Genomic DNA, 14,421 nt, shown 5'->3' on the forward strand with positions numbered 1-14,421 from the left:
CTATGCTGACCCTGCCCCGCCCTCCTTCCTGCGCATCCGCGGCCGCCCCCAACATCTCCGCCCTTGCCTCTCTTCCCTTCCTCGCAGTGGACGAGGAGTTTGAGGCGGTCTCCACGCAGCTGCTGAAACGCACCCAGGCCATGCTCAATAAATATCGGCTCCTGCTCCTGGAGGAGTCCCGGGTAGGGTCAGAGTCGCCTTCCTCGCCTCTGGGCTCCTCCCCGCTGGGACACTGCCCCTTTCCCTCACCCGCTCTGGGCAAGGTGGAGCCTCCCGCCCCTCCTAGCCCCGGGAGGGAGGTTGGGAGGGAGGCGGGAGCTCCCATCACAAGGAGGACAGTTTGGACCTTGCACGCATCGTCCCCCTCGCTCGCGCCCCTTCCCCCTTCTTGCTGGTTCACTCGCACGTCTTCTTTTCCCCCCACCCCAGAGGGTGAGCCCCTCAGCGGAGATGGTCATGATCGACCGGATGTTCATTCAGGAGGAGAAGACCACCCTTGCCTTGGATAAACAGCTGGCCAAGGAGAAGCCGGGTGAGAGGGGAGGGGAGGGAGAGGTGCCCCCACCCCACCTGGGCAGAAGAGTTAGATTCAGGGCGGGGAGTGGGTGTGTGGCCCTACCTCACTCCACCACTAGGCGGTGCCCCAGCTCCACCTTCCTGCTGGCCGCTGTGCCTCCCCTGACCTCCCGCCTCTCAGACCAGATAGCCCACATCCATCTTCCTCCATCCCTGTGTGTCCCTTTCACCCCCACCACTCTGGGATGGGGGGAATATTTCTGCCACCCCCGTGGGACAGAAAACAGGAGAGCAGGCGCCTAGGTTGCAAAATATATAAGGTAACGCCCACTCTTGGGTGCCAGTCCTTTGCTTGGGGACCCTGAGAGTGAGCACCTCCTTAAGTGTTGCACCTTAGGCAGCTCGCTGGCCTCACTCTAGTCTCCTGTCTGCAGGAAACGGTACAGGCAGATCCCAGCTGCCAGAGTTTCCAGAATATTCCCTTAGCCTTTGCCCACATTCCAACTCCAGGGCTTCCCTGGATAAAAGCATGGTCCCTGCTTTGTGCTGCCAGGCCCAGGCTTTTCACCTCGAGCTCTGGACCTTAATTTTGAAAAAGTAGTCATTGGTACTTAAATGAGTGCAAAGGGGTGGCCATAGTGAAGGAGGGGCCAGGAGCGAGTCTGAAGTCTCTAGGGTAGGAGAGGAAGGGTAGTTCCGTGGTTAGGGGCTCGATGCTGGAGTCTTGGTTTAAATCCTGGCTCTGCCACTTACTAACTGTGTGACCTTGGGCAAGTTACTTACCTTCTCTGTGTCTCTGTATTCTCATTTTGTAAAGTGGGGGTTATGATGATCAGCTTACAATCTCTTATCTGACACCCTTGGGGCCTGATATGTTCTGGAATCTTTTTGCTTTTAGAAAGGCAATGAGCTACCTCAATGCTGTCTTCTGATTTACCCCCAGTGGGTTTGGGGAAGCACTGTGTGATCAAACACACTAGTATTTCTGGAGTGAAATCGATGGGTATCCAGAGTAGTTGAGATAAATCATGACCATAAATAACCTCATGTAGCCGGGTGTGGTGGCTCACACCTGTAATCCCAGCACTTTGGGAGGCTGAGGTGGGCGATCACCTGTGGTCAGGAGTGCGAGACCAGCCTGGGCAATGTGACGAAACCCTGTCTCTACTAAAAATACAATAATTAGCCAGGTGTGGTGTCTGGCACCTATAATCCCAGCTACTTGGGAGGCTGAGGCAGGAGACTCGCTTGAACCCAGGAGGCGGAGGTTGCAGTGAGGTGAGATGGCGCTACTGCACTCCAGCCTGGGCAACAGATTGAGCCTGTCTCAAAAAAACAAACAAACAAACAAAAAAAACCTCATGTCATTTCAGACCAGATTTTGAAATTAGATACCTCCTTAGCCCCATTTTTAAAAAGTTATGTATATAATTAGAGCAGTGCTGTCCAATAGAACTTCATATTTTATTTATTTGTTTGTTTGTTTGTTTGTAGAGACAGGGGTCTCACTACTGTGGTCAGGCAGGTCTCAAACTCCTGGGCTCAAGCGATCCCCCTCCCTTGGCCTCCCAAAGTGCTGGGATTACAGGCCTGAGCCTTGTTTTGTATTCTCTTAATTTACTTATGTCTGAATGAGCCCCACGTGGCTCGTGGCGCTGGGCCAGGCACAGTGGTTTTAGAGTTGGGGGAATTTGGGCCTTGCTGAAGAGGGTCTCATCAAGCCTATCCTGAGGATTGGAGGTTCCAGGGTGCAGTCTGGTGCCTGGCAGGTAGGTGCTCACTGCACACAGCTCCTCCCAGCTCGGTCGGCGGGGCCTCATCCTAACCCCGCGGGTTTTCTTTGCCCCGATTCTGCAGACGAGTACGTGTCTTCCTCCCGCTCGCTCGGCCTCCCCATCGCAGCCTCTTCCGAGGGTCATCGGCTTCCCGGCCACGGCCCCCCGTCGTCTTCAGCTCCCGGGGCCTCCACCCAGCCCCCTCCACACCTGCCCACCAAGCTTGTGATCCGGCACGGCGGGGCAGGCGGCTCCCCTTCGGTCACCTGGGCCCGGGCGTCCTCCTCCCTGTCCTCCTCTTCCTCCTCCTCCTCTGCCGCCTCCTCCTTGGACGCCGACGAGGACGGCCCCATGCCCTCCCGCAACCGCCCGCCCATCAAGACCTACGAGGCCCGGAGCCGCATCGGGCTCAAGCTCAAGATCAAGCAGGAAGCCGGGCTCAGCAAGGTCGTGCACAACACGGCCCTGGACCCCGTGCACCAGCCCCCGCCACCCCCCGCTGCCCTCAAGGTGGCCGAGCCCCCGCCACGGCCGCCGCCACCACCGCCGCCCACGGGCCAGATGAACGGCACGGTGGACCACCCGCCGCCTGCCGCCCCCGAGCGCAAGCCCCTGGGCACTGCCCCGCACTGCCCGCGCCTGCCACTGCGCAAGACCTACCGCGAGAACGTGGGGGGCCCTGGCGCGCCGGAGGGGACGCCCGCGGGCAGGGCGCGGGGAGGCAGCCCGGCGCCGCTGCCCGCCAAAGTGGACGAGGCCACCAGCGGGCTCATCCGCGAGCTGGCGGCCGTGGAGGACGAGCTGTACCAGCGTATGCTGAAGGGCGCCCCGCCAGAGCCCGCAGCCAGCGCCGCCCAAGGCACCGGGGACCCCGACTGGGAGGCGCCCGGGCTGCCCCCTGCCAAGCGGCGCAAGTCCGAGTCGCCCGACGTGGACCAGGCCAGCTTCTCCAGCGACAGCCCGCAGGATGACACGCTCACCGAGCACCTGCAGAGCGCCATCGACAGCATCCTGAACCTGCAGCAGGCCCCCGGCCGGACGCCCGCGCCCTCGTACCCCCACGCTGCCCCGGCCGGCACCCCCGCATCCCCGCCGCCCCTGCACAGGCCCGAGGCCTACCCACCCTCCAGTCACAACGGTGGCCTCGGCGCCAGGACGTTGACCAGATAACACCGGGCCGCCTCCCCTTCCCCGTCCCCTCCTCCCGAAGACGCTGGGACAGCCGGGTGTCCGCCCTCAGCCTCCTGGGGACTCGAGCCGGGGATCCCCTGACGGTTTTTCTTGCCTAAGTTATTTGAGTCACAAAGGCCTCCTTCCCTGCCGCCTGCTTCAGCTGGGTTGCTGGGGGGTGGGCGTGGATTTAGGGGAGGGGGCTGTGATGTAAAACGTCTCCCCTGCCAAAGGAGGGGCAAAGTGCTGTGTCAGTTCCTGTTTCTTCCCATTTCCTGGCACACTCTGCCCCTCTGTCCGGGGGACACGCGCGTGTGTTTGCCAGGGATGGGGCCACCGGGTTGATGCCAACGCTCCGGGTGCCTGTCTTGTCTGTGTGGCTTCTCAGATGGTGGAGGGTGCTGGGAGCTGGCAGGGTCCTTCCAGACAGTCTCAGCCTCTCCCCGCCGCCCCCAACAGGCTGTCAAACAAAACCGGAGAGGGGGTGGGGGAGCCAGCCTCCCAGCGTGCTGTGCCCGCAGGCACCCATGTGACATCTGCACGTCCAGCTCCGTGACCTGTGTGTGTGTGTGTGCACAAGTGAGTGAGAGATTTTGAACGCCCACCCCTCGACTTTGAAATCTGAGCAAAACAAGAAACTGGGGTCTTCCTCTCCCCCGAACCTCTCCCCAGCTAGTCTTCCCTCTGTTCTTCCTGCCTCCAGCCGCCCGCGCCAGATTTTGAAATCTCGGAGACAAAACTAGTACTGTAAGATAAATTTTTTTGTACTGTATTTATTGTGTATAACGATTTTTTTAAAGGAGAATTCTGTACATTTAGAACTCTTGTAAATTAAAAACCGATCCTTTTTTTAAAACTGTACTCATGCCCCCTTGGCCCATTGCTTTTGGGTTTGTGAGGGTGGGGGAGTGTTTGGATCTGGGATTGTGAGGCCTTCTTCCGCATGCATCTGTTGAGCACCTGCTGAGTACCAGGCCCCGTTCTAGGCTCAGGGGGTTCAACATGAACAAGGCAGACAAGAGTCCCTGCTAAGCCGGTAAGCTGACTTGTTAGTGGGGAAGGCGGGTGGTAAACAGCTAAGCCAGATCAAGCCAGTTCTTCTTATTTCCGGTAAGGTTCTATAATCTCTGCATACGCTCTGAGAATTAGTGAATACTGAGCCATTGCCCCCAGGGAGACTGGGTTAGGTTTCTAAGGGCCTCTGATCACCACAGTTCAGTCAATACATCACCTTAGTTTACATGTGTTGCTGTTTAAAAACACTTCTTTATGTATTTTTGAGACGGGCTCACTCTGTCACCCAGGCTGGAGTGCAGTGGCACGATCGTGGCTCACTGCAGCCTTGATCTCCCAGGCTCAAGTGATCCTCCCACCTCAGCCTCCCGAGTAGCTGGGATTATAGGCGCACCACCACGCTTAGCTATTTTTTTTTTTAATCTTTCTGTAGCAATGGGATCTCACTATGTTGCCCAAGCTGGTCTGGAACTCCACGGCTCGAGTGATCCTCTGGCCTTGGCCTCTCAAAGTGCTGGGAATACAGACGTGAGCCACCACGCCCAGCCCTAAAGATACCTTATTTCATTTATATTGTTGATTCATTCACATTGAAGTCATGCCAACAGCATTATAACTGGAACCTGGAGCAAGCCTATTTCACACATATATTTTATCTTTTCTCCAAAGGCACATCACAGCTTCTTGGCGCTTTAAGGTCACTAGACCGCACTTCAGCTGTACGCTTGGGCCCATTTTAAACAATGAGTCACCAACAAAAAGCACAAAAATGTGAAAAGCGTGGGACTAGATAAACCAAGAAAAGGACGCGTGTTTATGGTACAAGAGCCAAAACGAGGGCAGAATGTCACCTTATTCAACCTCAGCTGGGAACGTCTGTGTTGGGCAACTTGATATTTTGCTGCCGTGTGTGTGTTGAGAGTCTTGACTTGGGGGTTACAAAGAAGTTTTGATGAGCAGATAAATGCACAAATATGGCATTTGCAAATAGTGAGGGTCCACTGTAAATGTATACAGTGTCAGATGCCCATATAAAGAAGAATCAGGCCAGGCACGGTGGCTCACACCTGTAATCCCAGCACTTTGGGAGGCCAAATCGAGCGGGTCACCTGAGGTCAGGAGTTCGAGACCTGCCTGGCCAACATAGTGAAACCCCGTCTCTACTTATAAAAATATATATATATATACAAAAATTAGCTGGCATGGTGGCACACGCCTGTAGTCCCAGCTTCTTCGGAGGATGAGGCAGGAGAATCGCCTGAACCCAGGAGATGGAGGTTGCAGTGAGACGAGACTGACACTCCAGCCTGGGCAACAGAGTGAGACTCTATCCCCCCACCAACAAAAAAAAAGAAGAAAAAAAATCATGCTAGGTGTATTAGTCCCCTCAAGCTGCTATAACAAAATGCCCCAAATAGGGCAGCTTAAAACAACAGATATTTATTCTCCCACAGCCCTAGAGGCTTGAAGTCTGAAAACAAGGTGGCATCAGGGCCATACCCACTCCAGAGGTGCTAGGGAAGGATCTTTCCTTGTCTCTGCCAGTTTCTGGTGGCCCCAGGTTCTCCTTGGCTTGTGGCTGAATCAGTCCAATCTCCGGCTGACTTCCCACTGTATCTCTTCTCTTCTAAGGGCATCAGTCATATTGGAGTTTTGCCCATCCTACCAGTATGCCCTTGTCATAACTTAATCATATCTGCAAAGATCCTGATTCCTTTTTTTTTTTTCTTCTAGCTTTCTTTTTCTTTTTCTTTTTTTGAGACGGAAGTCTTGCTCTGTCGCCCAGGCTGGAGTGCAGTGGCACGATCTCGGCTCACTGCAATCTCTGCCTCCAGGGTTTAAGTGATTCTCCTGCCTCAGCCTCCCGAGTAACTGGGACTACAAGCATGTGCCACCACGCCCAGCTGATTTTTTGTATTTTTAGTAGAGACGGAGTTTCACTGTGTTAGCCAGGATGGTCTCAATCTCCTGATGGCATGATCCACCTGCCTCAGCCTCCCAAAGTGCTGGTATTACAGGTGTGAACCACCGCGCCCAGCCCTTCTAGCTTTCTTCAGATCACAGACCCTGATTCCAAATAAAATTACATTCACAGGCACTAGGGTTAGGACATCAGCCTATATTTTGAGAAGACAGAACAACTCAATCCGTAATGCAGGGTAAGGAGGTGGGTGTCACAAGTGAGTGACAATTATCTGGGCTGGTGGTGTCGGGGTAAAAGAATTTACCAAGACAGTGGTAGGTTAAAAAAAAAAAAAAAAGCAGATTTATGGGCTCACACCTGTAATCCCAACTCTTTGGGAGGTGGGCGGATCACTTGAGGTCAGGAGTTCAAGACCAGCCTGACTAACAGTGAAACCCCATCTCTACTAAAAATACAAAAATTGGCTAGGTGCAGTGGCTCACGCCTGTAATCCCAGCACTTTGGGAGGCTGAGGTGGGTAAATGACCTGAGGTCAGGAGCTTGAGACCAGCCTGGCCAACTTAGCAAAACCCTGCCTCTACTAAAAAATACAAAAATTAGCCAGGTGTGGCGGCGGGCACCTGTAATCCCAGCTACTCAGGAGGCTGAGGCAAGAGAATCACTTGAACCCAGGAGGCAGAGGTTGCAGTGAGTTGAGATCGCGTCATTGCACTCCAGCCTGGGTAACAAGAGTGAAACTCCATCGAAAAAAATAATAAATAAATAAAAATACAAAATTAGCGGGGCGTGGTGATGCACACCTGTAGTCTCAGCTACTTGGGAACTGGGAGGATCACTTCAGCCCAGGAGGCAGAGGTTACAGTGAGCCAAGACTGCACCACTGCACTCCAGCCTGGGCAACAGAGTGAGACTCCATCAAAAAAAAGAGGCAGATTTATGAAATAAAGTAGGAAAATATATTGCAAAGTTGCAATGGGTAACACAGCCAGGGAGAAGCTGACTGCAAGGAAACAAAGGCTTGCTGGGGGTTGTATAGGATGGAGTTGGTTTTTTCGTTTGTTTTTTAGATAGAGTCTCACTCTGTCACCCAGGCTGGAGTGCAGTGGCATGATCTCAGCTCACTGCAACCTCCGCATCTCGGGTTCAAGCAATTCTCCTGCCTCAGCCTCCTGAGTAGCTGGGATTACAGGCAACCATCACCATGCCCAGCTAATTTTTGTATTTTTAGTCGAGATGGGGTTTCACCATGTTGGCCAGGCTGGTCTCGAACTCCTGACCTCAAGTGATCCATCTGCCTCTGCCTCCCAAAGTGCTGGGATTACAGGCATGAGCCACCATGCCCGGCATATAGGAGAGTTCATGTTGTGTGCTGAAGAGGGCTTTGTGCAGTACTGATAATGCCAGGGTTACAGTGAGCTCACTTGCAGGTGTCTGGTGATACTTGGGCGCAGGAAGATTGAGTTATTTGTATAGGAGGGCTATGTCCTGGACAGTAAAGAAAGGCAGACCTGTAACTTAGCTGCTTTATCTTTTTGCTTTCCTGCATTCTCAGCAGCCTGACTCTCCCTAATTAGGACTCCGCAAGTGGGCAAGACAGCTGTCAGGCCCTAGTATGCCTTTGTGTGAACTAGAAAAGGGCATCCCTCTCTCCTGGGCCCAGAATTTGAAGAGCAGAGCGTGAGCTGGGCTCCAGTCCCCTCTCACCCATTCAGTGAGTGCCTTGTGCAGTGAACAACCTGCCCAACTGCACATCAGGGCCCTTGGGATCAGGTGGGAAGGGAAAGATTCTTTGAGGAGGTGATATTTGAGCAGAGACATGCAGGAAAAGAGGGAGGAAGCCACAGGAGAGCTCTCAGGGAAGAGCATCCAAGGCAGAGGGAACCGCCAGTGCAAAGGCCCTGTGGCAGGAGCCTGCCTGGAGTGTCGAGGAACAGCGAAAAAGCCAATGCGGCTGCAGCCCATAAGTGATGGGGAGAGGTCTGGAGGTGAGGTCCGAGGGGGAACAAAGAGCACCTCATCGTGCGGGACCGTGTCCTCCATGGGGATGATTTCGCTGTTACACTGAGGCGGGAGCTTCAGGAGGGCCCTGAGCGAACTTAGGTTCCCCAGCACCCTCTGGTGGCTGTTTGCGGGAATAGACGAGGGCTAAGGGTGGAAACCAAGCGCAGCAAGGAGGCAACTGCTGTGAGTCCAGGTGGGTGGTTGTGGCGGCTGGACCGGGGTGATGCACCCTGTTTCTCTGCAGGCCCCTGGAAGTGTTTTGTTTGTTTATTTTTTGGTTGTTTTTAAGACACAGGATCTCGGCCCAGCACAGTGGCTTGCTCCTGTAATGCCAGCACTTTGGGAGGCAGAGGCAGGTGGATCACCTAAGGTCAGAAGTTCGAGATTAGCCTGGCCAAAATGTCGAAATCCGGTCTTTACAAAAAAAAAAAAAAATTAGCTGGGTGTGGTGGTGTGCGTCTGTGATCCCAACTACTGGGGAGGCTGAGATGAGAGGATTGCTTGAGCCCAGGAGATGGAGGTTGTAGTGAGCTGAGATTGCACCACTGCTTGCACTTCAGCCTGGGCGATACAGCCAGACCTTGTCTTAGAGAGAGAGAGAGACAGACAGACAGACAGAGAGAAGGTCTCACTGGGTCACCCAGGCTGGAGTGCAGTGGTGCAATCACAGCTCACTAAAGCCTCGAACTCCTGGGCTCAAAGGATCCTCCTGGCACAGCCTTCTGAGTAGGTGCATACCACCTCACTTGGCTAATTTTTATTGTTTTATTTTTATTTTTTGTAGAGACAGGGGTCTCACTGGCCTATAGCAGTCCTCCCGCATCAGCCTCCCAAAGTGGTGGGATTACAGGCATGAGCCATGGCAATGGGCCCCCTGGGGTTGTATGTGGGTGGGAAATTGATATCTGGGGTCTCAGAGGGATGGACCATCCCCTTTCCTAGCTCTAGAACTACTCCCTCCACGTGTGAAATAAAGCACTATAGGAAAACAGCTGTTTCTTAAAAAAAAAAAAATTTTGGCTGGGCGGGGTGGCTCATGCCTGTAATCCCAGCACTTTGGGAGGCCGAGGCAGGCGGATCACGAGGTCAGGAGATCGAGACCATCCTAGCTAACACGGTGAAACCCCGTCTCTACTAAAAATACAAAAAAATTAGCCGGGCTTGGTGACTGGTGCCTGTAGTCCCAGCTACTCAGGAGGCTGAGGCAGGAGAATGGTGTGAACCCGGGAGGCGGAGCTTGCAGTGAGCTGAGATCCCACCACTGCACTCCAGCCTAGGCGACAGAGTGAGACTCCGTCTCAAAAAATAAATAAATAATAAATAAATAGATAATTTTTTTTTGAGATGGAGTCTCACTCTGTCGCTCAGGCTGGAGTGTAGTGGCACAATCTTGGCTCACTGCAACCTCCGCCTCCTGAGTTCAAGCCATTCTCCTGCCTCAGCCTCCCAAGTAGCTGGAATTACAGGCATGCGCCACCACGCCTGGCTAATTTTTTTGTACTTTTGGTAGAGACAGGGTTTCACCATATTGCCCAGGCTGGTCTTAAACTCCTGGGCTCAAGCGATCCACCCTCCTCGGCCTCCCAAAGTGCTGGGATTATAAGTGTGAGCCACTGCGCCCAGCCTAAATGGCTGTTTCTTAACATCCTTGGATCACAAAACTCTCGGAGAGACTCTCCTGAAAGACCCCTCCTGATTACTCACAAGGACTCGTCCACAATTTCCACGGGCTCTGGGACTCGGTTCTGCAAGGCTGACTGCCTGCAGGCGAGCGGAAGAACAGAACAGCAGTGACCAACCTTTACTAAACAGGGAACCGCATGGGTTAGCATATCTGGTCCTCACAGCAGCCCCAGCGTGGGAACTAATAGGCCCAGCTTGCAGGTGAGGAAACTGAGGCCCCAAAGATGTAGTACATGGCAGACTGGGCTGTGAGCCAACCTGCCTCAATGCATTCATTAGAGAGAGCTGGCTGTGGGGCCAGTGAGCGATGAGTGTATACAATCGCTGAAAATATCCACAACTGGGCTGGGTGCGGTGTCTCATGCCTGTAATCCTAGCACTTTGGGAGGCCAAGGCGGGTGAATTGCCTGAGCTCAGGAGTTCAAGACCAGCCTGGGCAACATGGTGAAACCCCGTCTCTACTAAAAAATACAAAAAATTAGCCAGGCTTGTTGGTAGGCACCTGTGGTCCCAGCTACTGGGGAGGCTGAGGCATGAGAATCGCTTGAACCTGGGAGGCAGAGGTTGCAGGGAGCTGAGATCGCACCACTGCACTCCAGCCTGGGAAAGAGTGTGAGACTCTGTTTCCAAAAAAAAAAGAAAAAAGAAAAAAAGATCCACAACTGCAAACCGATGAACGCATCAGTGATGCCTCTGGGTGGCGGGGACCCAGGTCCTGCTGATGACGCTGTGCTTTGCTGCTAACATTTGTGGTTGACAGAAACTCTGAATTTTAGTGAAAACTCCAGCTGTCTTTTTCCCCCAACATCTAAGTTCACAGATCCTCCGGAATTTTTTTTTTTTTTTTTTTTTTTTTTTGAGACGGAGTCTCACTCTGTCGCCCAGGCTGGAGTGCACTGGCACAATCTCAGCTCACTGCAAGCTCCGCCTCCCGGGTTCACGCCATTCTCCTGCCTCAGCCCCCAGAGTAGCTGGGACTATAGGCGCCCGCCATCACGCCTGGCTAATTTTTTTGTATTTTTAGTAGAGACAGGGTTTCACCGTATTAGCCAGGATGGTCTCGATCTCCTGATCTTGTGATCCGCCCGCCTCGGCCTCCCAAAGTGCTGAGATTACGGGTGTGAGCCACCGCGCCCAGCCGATCCTCCAGAATGTTTTGCAACAGGTTGAGAAGCCCTGGGGTAGAAGTGAAACAAGACTCTCCCATCAGACAACTCTGGCTCAACTCCGAGTTCTTCCACACCTTGGCAGGCCAAACTCTACTTTCTTTTTTTTTGAGACAGGGTCTTCTTCTTTCACCCAGGCTGGAATGCAGTGGCGTGATCACAGCTCACTGCAGCCTCGGCCTCCTAGGCTCCAGTAATCCTCCCACCTCAGCCTCCCGAGTAGCTGGGACCACAGGTGTGCACCACCACACTTGGCTAATTTTTAGATTTTTTTTATCTTGCAGAGATGGGGTCTCACTATGTTGCCCAGGCTGGTCTTGAACTCCTAGCCTCAAGCAATCCCCTGCCCCAGCCTCCCAAAGTTCTGGGATTACAGGCATGAGCCACTGCACCCAGCTCTGAGACTTTACTTCCTTGTATTTCAACTTTCCCATCTGAGACATAGCAATAATAATAATAATAACAATAATAACAGGACTTGCCCTCCTGGGGGAAGGGAGATGATTTAGGTGATGCTTTTGGAACAGGGCCTGTCTCCTAGCAGTAACAACATTAACGTAAGTTATCATTAAGCTCCAGACCTTTTATATATTATATATATAATAGTAATATTATAGTAACATGTTATTGGCTGGGCCTGCTGGTGCATGCCTGTAATCCCAGCTACTCGGGAGGCTGAGGCATGAGAATCGCTTGAGCCCCGGAGGCAGAGGTTGCAGTGAGCCAAGATCGCGCCACTGCACTCCAGCCTGGGTGACAGAGCAAGAGTCTACCTCCAAAAAAAATAGAAAAAATAAATAAAAATAAATAATATGTTATAATTATATTATAATAATATAATATATAATATCAGTTTTATTGAGATATAATTCAGAAGCCATGCAATTCACCCATTTAAAGCATACAATTCAGTTGGGCATGGTGGCTTATGCCTATAATCCCAGCACTTTGGGAAGTTGAGGTGGGTAAATCACTTGACGTCAGAAGTTCGAGACCAGCCAGGCCAACATGGTGAAACCCCTTGTCTGCTAAAAACACAAAATTAGGCCGGGTGCAGTGGCTCATGCCTATAATCCCAGCACTTTGGGAGGCCGAGGCGGGCAGATCACAAGGTCAGGAGATCGAGACCATCTTGGCTAACATGGTGAAACCCTGTCTGTACTAAAAATACAAAAAATTAGCCGGGAATGGTGGTGGGCGCCTGTAATCCCAGCTACTCGGGAGGCTGGGGCAGGAGAATGGCGTGAACCCGGGAGGCGGAGCTTGCAGTGAGCCGAGATCGTGCCACTGCACTCCAGCCTGTGCGACAGAGCGAGACTCTGACTCAAAAAAACAAAACAAAACAAAATTAGCCAAGTGTGGTGGCATGCACCTGTAATCCCAGCTACTGGGGAGATTGAGGGAGGAGAATAGTTTGAACCCAGGAGGCGGAGGTTGCAGTGAGCTGAGATCGTGCCACTGCACTCCAGCCTGGGCGATAGAGTAAGACTGTCTCAAAAACAAAAACAAAAACCCCAAAACTCCTGTTTCTTGGAGATATGATGAGGGTTCGATGAGCTAATACATGCATGCAAAGAGCTCAGAGCGGTGCCTGCACATAGGAATGGCTCAGTCAACATTAGGGATTGTTTCTACAAATGTTTACTGAGCCCCTGCAGGGAGTTGGGCATTGTGCAAAGCCCTCACGGGGCTTATGTTCTCCGGGCAAAGACAGTCCCTTAGGCAGAGAAATGTGGAATATGCAGAGTGGTTGGGAGGGCTGTGGAGAAAAATAGGGCAGTGATAAGAGGTAGAGAGTGGGTTCTACCTTAGCCAGGGTGATCCTGGAGGACTTCTCTGAGGAGGTGACATTTGAGCAGGGACCTGAAGGAGGGGAGAGAGTCAGGCATTCAGATCCCTATGGGGAAAGTACTCCATGGAGAGGAGTCAGCAAGTGCAAAGGCCATGAACTTGGAGGGTTGGGGGTGTGTCTGAGGAATGGTGAGGAGGCCACGGTGGTTGGAGCCACCTGAGGAAGGGGGACAGGGGAGATGTAGGTGGATCATGCTAGGCTTTGTGGGCCTTGGTGTGGACTTCGGCTTTTACTCTGAGAGAGAGGAGAGCCAGGGAGGGTTGTCAGCTGAGAAGTTTCATCAACTCCCTTAAGTTTTAATATTAATATTATATTTATTTATTTATTTGCGATGGATTCTCACTCTGTCACCCAGGCTGGAGTGCAGTGGCGTGATCTTGGCTCACTGCAACCTCTGCCTCCTGGGTTCCAGTGATTCTGGAACTTGGGAGCCTCAGCATCCCAAGTAGCTAGGACTACAGGTGCGTGCCTGCATCCAGCTAATTTTTGTTTATTTATTTATTTTTGAGATGGAGTCTTGCTCTGTCCCCAGGCTGGAGTGCAGTGGCACAATCACTGCAAGCTCCGCCTCTCCTGTGTTTAAGCAATTCTCCTGCCTCAGCTTCCCAAGTAGCTGGGACTACAGGCGCCCGCCACCACGCCCAGCTAATTTTTTTGTATTTTTAGTAGAGATGGGTTTGCACCATGTTGGCCAGGCTGGTCTTGAACTCCTGACCTCAAGTGATCCACCCGCCTCAGCCTCCCAAAGTGCTGGGATTACAGGCATGAGCCACCGCGCCCCGTCCTATTATTTTTTTTAGAGGTGAGGTCTTGCTCTGTCACCCAGGCTGGAGTGCAGTGGCACAATCATAGCTCACTGCAGCCTTGACCTCCTGGGTTCAAGCTATCCTCCCACCTCAGCTTTCCAAGTTGCTGGGATTACAGGTGTGCACCCCTGTGCCTGGCTAAATTATTTTATTATTTATTATTATTTTTAATAGACATGGGGTCTCGCTATATTGTCCAGGCTGGTCTTGGACTCCTGGCCTCAAGCAATCTTCCCACCCTGGCCTTCCAAAGTGTTAGGGTTACAGGCGTGAGCCAGGGCGCCCGACCTGTTATTGTTACTATTATTGCTGCTGCTGTTGTGATTCCCGTGTTAAGAAGAGAGACAGACTGGGGAGCAGCCCAACGCTGGAGGTGGAGGCGGAATTCGAACCCCAGGCTGGACGCTGGAGCTCTCGCCCGCCGTGCTAAGGCGTCTTCCCCACTCCCCACAAGGGGGCGCCAGAGGCCGGGCGCCCGGTTTTGAGGGGGGCGCCTCGTCCCGCCCCTCCCTCC

The 14,421-nt window shown here is 52.9% G+C and overlaps 1 protein-coding gene across 2 annotated transcripts in view; it reads left to right on the plus strand.

The window, feature by feature from the left end:
- The window catches only part of BICRA (BRD4 interacting chromatin remodeling complex associated protein), a 100,812-nt gene extending 96,490 nt beyond the window's left edge, over positions 1-4,322 (plus strand). For both annotated transcript variants that reach the window (XM_034946664.3, XM_055103491.2), the window contains 3 exons: positions 88-182; positions 430-532; positions 2,374-4,322. In XM_034946664.3, coding sequence (XP_034802555.2) covers positions 88-182; positions 430-532; positions 2,374-3,461 — 1,286 coding nt within the window. In that variant the 3' untranslated portion in view covers positions 3,462-4,322. The remainder of the gene's footprint in view (positions 1-87; positions 183-429; positions 533-2,373) is intronic.
- Positions 4,323-14,421: the final 10,099 nt, after the last annotated feature.

Source organism: Pan paniscus, chromosome 20 (genome assembly GCF_029289425.2).
Source record: "Pan paniscus chromosome 20, NHGRI_mPanPan1-v2.0_pri, whole genome shotgun sequence".
Lineage (NCBI taxonomy): Eukaryota > Metazoa > Chordata > Mammalia > Primates > Hominidae > Pan > Pan paniscus.